Here is a 7,526-nt window from a genome sequence, read left to right as displayed (position 1 = left end):
TTTATTTGTATGTTGTAACATATGTCTTTAACTAACATTTCGATTACAGAGGGTATCACGTCGTCTTCGTCGAGCAGCGGCTCGGTGTGGATGCCGTTCTCTAGCGAGCGTTGACGTGCAGCTGCCTGTGCCTCGTATGCAGCAGGACGTTCAGCCTCCCATTTGTGGAGTTGGACCATCTACAGCAGGACTCAGCTCGTCGCGATCGACGTGGGACACGTTTGAGAACGTGGCCCAGGACGACGATGACGATGACGACGACGACGACGACGCTGGCGCTGGCGCTGGCGCTGGCGCCGCAGGTCAGGTGGAGATTGGACCGTCTCAGTTGCAGGATGCTCCTACAACTCAGCCATCACAGCTGACACCACGTAGAAGGCGTCCACGAGACCCTTACACTCCAGGCACCGACGCTCTTGGGGCCAAGGGCAAGGGTAAGACTAGGAGGAAATGAATACTTTTGTGATATGGACTGTGTGATTTGGACTTATGCTGGAGACGTTGTGAACTATGTTATGTGTTTTGGACTATGTGTTGTGGAACTTGTATTTTGGACTTTGTTTGTGGACATTGTATGAAGAACTATGTTCTGTGGATGTTTTTATATTCGATGTTATTTTGTGATGTATTATATGTTGAAATGCTTATATGTCTTATAATATGTGATTATTTGAACTGTGGTTGTTAATAAAACAAGGGGAACTCTTGCAAAAAAATTTTGTGAACTGTAAAAAACATAATAAGCAATAAGTAACGCATCTTTAGAGTTCTAAATTATTTTTGATACGTAAATACTACATAATAGGCTACAATTCTTCAGTCTGAATCACAATCTATGAGTAACTCATCTTCGGAGTCATCCGTCGCGCAATCCTCAACAACAACCTCATTCCACTTGCTGCATTGTCCTGCATCACACTTGTCACCAGTTCTTTTGTAATAATTGGCTTCTGCTTCATCTGCAGCTTGGGAGAATAGCTCATCCTCAGCCTCAGCCTCATCAGCCTTCTTCTTGTAATAAGCTGCCTCTACCTCTACGGCGGCCTGTGACATAAACTCATCCTCTTCCTCTTGAGCACGTAATCCTGCCTCAGCTAGTGCGATGAGCTCACTCAACCTTGACGTGTCGTCCTCCTCTTCTTCATGTAATCCTGCCTCTGCGAGGGCGATAAGCTCACTCAATCTAGATGTGTCGTCGTCCTCCTCCTCCATCGTTGCCATTTTATCCTGAACATATCTCGCATGCGCCTCATCGGCCAAATAGTTTACGCCGCTTCCAATCTCTGCAAATATAATGAGAAAATTAAGTTAGCAAAGTCAGGATAAATAAATTGTACTAACATAATTATAATATCATTTATCTCACTTACTTCCCTTGAGGTGATCAGCAAGATTATCCAACATCTGTTTCTCGGCTTGAGCCGCTTCCCATTCCCTTACATCCTGTGCTCTCTTCTCATCTGCCGCCTTCAACCTCCTATACTCTGCACGCTTCGGGCTATCATAAAAGGCAGATTTTGCTTCCCTACGCATGTCGCGTATGCGATCGTTAATGTACGAATCGACGAGCCGAGATCCACAACGCATCTTCTGTCCCATTATTCTCTTGGACTCTATTGTGCGCATCACCTCTCCTTTGTCGTCGTAACTCTCCCAACTGCATTTCCTCGTCTCCTACAAAAAAATAGTAAGTACCGCTATAACATTACATCTGGTGCAAAAAAAAATACCAACCTCATCGTAATCGACCATATGTCCACAAAAATATCCAACACCAAGCTCCGAAGGAACTAATCCATACTTAGCTTCAATACCACATTTGCAGAGTACTGGATCAAATTTGACCTCTTCTGCCGCCCACCCCATGTATCCTTTACCTCTGGCTCTGGCCAATGGGACAAAGGACCATACAACCACTCTCTGAAACGACACTTACGCCACCCGTATGGCTGCAGGAGAAAAAATTAGTAATTTATTGTAAATAAAAACTAGTTCATACATTTAGCGTATCAATGGGCTCACATAATCAATGTTCGGACAACAGAACTGCTTGTCATAGTCTTCGTCGATGACAGCACGGTCTCCACAATCGCATCGAGGCGGTGAGTCCATCCGTCTTTCTGTTGCTACCTCCTTCTCCGCATCCGTCATTGGTGGAGGATTCGGGGGAGGAGGTACCCAACGCTTAAAACGCTCATGACTGGTCTTTCCACTCAACCAATTAACGAAAAGAAGATATCGAGGGTCAAATTTATCAGGACCATCGATCCACTGGAAAAAGAAACACTTCTGATGTCCCTAAAATAATGGAAAGATGCACTATTACATATCTACAAAATAATGAATGCGAACAAAATTAAGTGACAAGTCATAAGCTACGTACGTCCAAAGTGCCACAAAGGTAGTAGCAGCGAGCAGCCGTGTCTGGATGTTGTGATTGATGTACCCAAGCCAGTCTGCCACAGTCACAGTTAGGCACGGGGAGTTCAGGAGGAACAGGAGCATCCTTACTAGATACGTCCGGATATAACTCCCGAGGACGACCTCTCTTCTGCCACAACGCCTCTCGGTACATGTCTTTCATCTAATAAACGATTATAATTATCACTTGTACCTATTATGCTTTATAATAAGTTTACACAAACTAATAATCGAAATGATAATATAATAGGTGTATACAAATTATTAAACTAACAACCTAATATACAAAAGGAATCAGTTGAAAATCATACCTTGGTCTACGAAGTGAACCAACTCAAATCTTTGAATCCAGGAAATTTTGACGAAGTTTGGAAATGGGATGAAATGAGCTGCTCTCGGCCAGCCGCGCGAGCGTTTTTATAGGAATTCGTAGCTCGGCGCCAAGATCTGTGGCGCCGAGCTACGAGGCCGCGCCGCCGCCACGTCAGAGTCAGGTCAGCCCTGGACGCAACTAGCCGTTGCGGCCACGTCACAGCTCGGCGCCATAGGCTGTGGCGCCGAGCTGTGTTAGCTCGGCGCCACAGGCTATGGCGCCGAGCTAAGGGTCCAAACCTGCATTTAAAATTTTTTTAGGTTTAAACGTGATTTTACTTCTGTTTAAGGGCTAAAATACAAAAAAATTCGGCCTAGACGTAGCAAGCAAACGTTGGCTTCATCAACCATCATGATGACGAGATTGCCCGGCCCCACTCAGAGCTAACCTCCACCAACTTTCTTGTTTGTTCCATTCCGTCATCTACTACGCGGACCCGCCCCCTCTGCCGCGTTCCACCCTACCCCGGTCCCCGGCTGGCTGGCTGGCCCGCCCGCATTCATCTCATTGTACTACTACCTTCTCTCCCGTGACACGCCATCTCCGCAAAACCGCCGCTCGTCACCTCTCAACGCCACCATGCTCCGGCCGGCAGCCGGAGGGCTGACCCTTTCCGGTTCCTCCACCGCGCGACCTCTTCCTCCTCTCGCCCGTTCTTAGCCCAACCACCATCACCGTCATCATTCATAAACAAAAAGGCAGGCAGGCAGTCAGTCCCTCGGCAGGCACGAGCGCAGACGGTGCGAGGCGTCCGCGTCGCGTCCTTCCACCTGTCTCCTTCGCCTTGCGTGCTCCTGGCTTCAAGAAACCGCCGCACGCCATCCAGCCTGCGGTGCGGTGGTCGCGCAGCCCGCCTGGCTGCCACCGCTTTCCCTCTCCTTTCGCTTCTCCGCTACCGCTACCGCTACCACCAGCGGCGCGGGCCTCCGGGTCGTCCGGCCGGATTCGTTCCCCGGGCCGTGCAACCACGCACGCGCTTGGGTTCCGCTCGTCGCCGAAAGCTTCTGCTCTGCTCAGTTTCCAGCTGGGAGGAGGCGCCGCCTGCGGACCGCTGCGCACCACGGAGGGAGGTGAACTTCTTTCTGCCACCCACTACATGACTGTAATTCTCACCTTCTGGCTTCTGCTGCACTTCCCTCTTTGTTTGGATTGAAATTGAACCCCCTGTCCTGTCCCTGTGCTGGACAAGAAACTGACGATTTCCTGCCCAACTTTTGCGCAGATCGACATCTTGTTGGTGGTGGACAAGCTCTCCTCTCAGCCTCAGTGTGTCCTTCGCGAGGCTCTGGAATCTCGCCTGACGAACAAGGTTGCTCCTGCCCCTCCATGATCCACCTCAACTCCTCAAGCCCCAGCAGAATTTCAGCTTCTGGTGGCTGCCTTTGCCCCTCTGTTTCCTGCCTGTCGTCCTCTCGCAATCCTGAATTGTGTCTCATTGCAAAAGCCCTCTACTTGCGTCGCTGAAATAAACTAGTTTGTCCTTGCAATCCTGGGTGGGTGTCTCATTGCTTCAGCGCTCTGCCTGCGCCTCTGAAGGCTGAAGCAAAGTATTTCTGCTTCCTCTTACATAGCCCTTCCAGCCTGTCTGCATCACCGTGCCATTCGTAACCCCTTCATCCTTCTAGCTCAACTTGGACTCGCCATGGATAGCACAGTTGTTGGTCTCAAACTGGTTGTGCTAGCCCTTTCTGTGGCCATCTGGTTGTTTGGCACCTGCTGCCATGCCGATTTCACCCCTGCAGACGACTACCTCATCAACTGCGGCTCCACGGTCGACGCGACTGTCGACCACAGGGTTTTCGTGTCTGACACTTCTGGGGCAGCCATCCTGACGACCCCGACCCAGAGCACCGCCGCGACCACCTCGCCGAATTTGGTCTCAGGGTTTGAAGGTGCTATGCTGTATCAGACTGCTAGGATATTCGTTGTGCCATCGTCCTATGCCTTCATGCTCAAGAGCCATGGCCGACATTTTGTCCGCCTTCACTTCTTCCCCTTCAAATACCAGAGCTATGACCTCACCACGGCGACCTTCAAGGTGTCCACGCAGGATGTCGTGCTCCTCGACAATTTCACAGCGCCCAGTAGTTCTTCGCCGGTGTTCAAGGAGTATTCCCTGAACATTACCAGGGACATGCTCATCCTCACATTTGTGCCTCTTGGGAACAACACACCGGCCTTCGTCAATGCTATCGAGGTCATCTCTGTCCCTGATCTCATAACCGACTCGGTACTAAGTCTGGACCCTGTCGGTCAGTATCTTGGGCTGTCAACACAGCCGCTGCAGACATTCTACAGGATCAACGTGGGGGGACCCAAGGTGACTCCTGAGAACGACACGCTCTGGCGGACATGGGTTACTGATCAAAGCTCCTTCGTAAATTCCACTCCCACTACACTTGCCAATTTCCCAGGAAAGCTGAATTTTCAGAACGGATTGGCAACAGAGGAGGATGCACCGGACAGTGTGTACAATACTGCAAGGCGGTTGCAAAACAGTACTCGCTCCGTGTCCAATATGACGTGGCAATTTGATGTTGATGCCCGTTCAAGCTATCTCATTCGGTTCCATTTATGTGACATTGTGAGCAAGGCTCCTTATCAGCTCCTGTTTGATGTATATGTGGATAGCTGGTCGGTGGTGAAAGATCTAGATCTCTCCGATAAAGCATTTGGCAACTTGGCAACACCATATTACATTGATGCTGTCTTGCTATCAAGTGATCCATCTGGTAAGCTCAGTGTCAGCATTGGGCCTTCTGCTGTAAAGATAGCAGCGCCGGATGGTATCCTGAATGGCTTGGAGATCATGAAGATGAACATCAGTACAGGGTCTGTTTCCATTGTGGCACCACCTTCAGTGGCAAGAAGCCATCTCGGTGTCATATTGGGTTCTGTTCTCGGAGTTGTGGCTGCTGTCGTCATTGCTATTGTTATCTGTATCTTCTTCAGGAGAAAAAACAAGCTACATCCACCAGCACCAAGTCGGCCCTCAAGTTCTTGGACACCCCTCAATGGTCTTAGCTTCCTTACCACAGGCAGCCGAACCACCAGTCGGACCACTCTTACGTCTGGAACTACCGGTGACACGAGCTACCGAATTCCTTTTGTTGTGCTGCAAGATGCGACAAATCACTTTGATGAGCAGATGGTCATTGGAGTTGGAGGCTTTGGGAAGGTCTACAAAGCAGTGATGCAGGATGGAAGCAAACTTGCAGTAAAGCGGGGCAACCAGAAGTCCCACCAAGGGCTGAGGGAGTTCCGTACAGAGATTGAATTGCTGTCAGGGCTGCGACACCGTCATCTCGTGTCGCTCATTGGTTACTGTGATGAACACAACGAGATGATCTTGGTGTATGAATACATGGAGAAAGGAACTCTGAAGAGCCATCTTTATGGCGGTGATATGCCGCCTCTCAGCTGGAAGAAAAGACTGGAAATCTGCGTAGGAGCAGCAAGAGGGCTCCACTACCTTCACACCGGTTTTGCCCAGTCAATCATACACCGTGACGTCAAGTCAGCAAACATACTACTCGATGAAAATCTCTTGGCCAAGGTTTCTGATTTTGGCCTCTCAAAGGTTGGGCCTGAATTCGACCAGACGCATGTGAGCACAGCAGTGAAAGGGAGCTTCGGGTACCTTGATCCTGAGTACTTCCGGAGACAGAAGCTGACTGACAAATCAGATGTGTACTCTTTTGGTGTGGTGCTGCTTGAGGTGATTTGTGCGAGGCCGGTTATCGACCCGACTCTTCCAAGGGACATGATCAACCTCGCGGAGTGGGCTATCAAGTGGCAAAAGAGAGGAGAGCTTGATCAGATTGTCGACCAGCGCATTGCTGGGACAGTCAGGCCTGAAGCACTGAGGAAGTTTGGAGAGACGGTGGAGAAATGCCTTGCAGAGTATGGTGTCGAGCGTCCTACTATGGGGGATGTGCTGTGGAACCTGGAGTTTGTGCTGCAGCTGCAGGAGGCAGGTCCAGACATGTCCAACATCAACAGTATGAATCAGATCTCTGAACTCCCTTCAAATCCAAAGAGAGTTAGCTCCCTGGATATCAGCAGTACAGATCAAAGCCGCGTGCCCATCGACTACTCCGACATGTCAACGAGTAACGCCTTCTCGCAGCTAATCAATGCAGAAGGAAGGTGAACTGGATAGAATTGTTCCAGTCACTGAAAAAAATGTTTGTTACAAAAACTAGAGATGCCTCTTGTGTGACTACCCAGCCTATCCCTTCTCACATATACAACACCAAGTTGTGAATCTTATTGAAATTTTGTTTGCCACTTGTAACTACTTATGTTCTAGAAAAGGGTGAGTAGCTTTATTGCAATCGTCTTTTGCTCAAATATGTCTGTACATGTTCTGTCACGACCCACCAGCCGACCTTCATTCGCTAAGATAGTTCGGCAACATGCTTAACGTAAATACAGCACACTATCATACGCCAATGGCGCCGAGATCACATATTCAGCAAAAAGTTGCTGCACAGATGCTACGGTAGTTTCTAGTCAAAGAGAAATTCATACCTACGAAGAGATGAACTAGATCCGTTTTATCTTTTTGAGCCAGATTAATCGAATTCTAACTAAAGGAATTGGGATATGTCCATTGGTTTAGCTTTTTAAGGGGGTGTTTGAATGCACTAGAGCTAACAAGTAGTTGGTTAAAAATTTGTTAGTGGAATTAGCTAAGTAATTATTAGCTAATTTGATAAAAGTAGCTGAT

At 48.8% G+C, this 7,526-nt stretch overlaps 1 protein-coding gene across 2 annotated transcripts; it reads left to right on the top strand.

The window, feature by feature from the left end:
- The first annotated feature begins 3,138 nt into the window (after window positions 1–3,138).
- LOC100384323 (uncharacterized) lies at window positions 3,139–7,147 on the top strand. 2 transcript variants are annotated; one of them, XM_020539124.2, is made up of 2 exons: window positions 3,139–3,864; window positions 4,017–7,147. In XM_020539124.2, the coding sequence occupies exon 2, from the start codon at window positions 4,437–4,439 to the stop codon at window positions 6,945–6,947; it is 2,511 nt and encodes an 836-aa protein (XP_020394713.1). In that variant the 5' UTR covers window positions 3,139–3,864; window positions 4,017–4,436; the 3' UTR covers window positions 6,948–7,147. The 2 variants fall into 2 exon arrangements, with proteins under 2 accessions (XP_020394713.1, NP_001349276.1); NM_001362347.1 differs by having other exon boundaries at window positions 3,252–3,896; window positions 4,017–7,124.
- The last annotated feature ends 379 nt before the right edge of the window (window positions 7,148–7,526 follow it).

Source organism: Zea mays, chromosome 6, assembly GCF_902167145.1.
Source record: "Zea mays cultivar B73 chromosome 6, Zm-B73-REFERENCE-NAM-5.0, whole genome shotgun sequence".
Taxonomy (NCBI): domain Eukaryota; kingdom Viridiplantae; phylum Streptophyta; class Magnoliopsida; order Poales; family Poaceae; genus Zea; species Zea mays.
The sequence above is the reverse complement of the archived record's forward strand: the minus strand, read 5'-3'. Positions and strand labels throughout refer to the sequence as shown.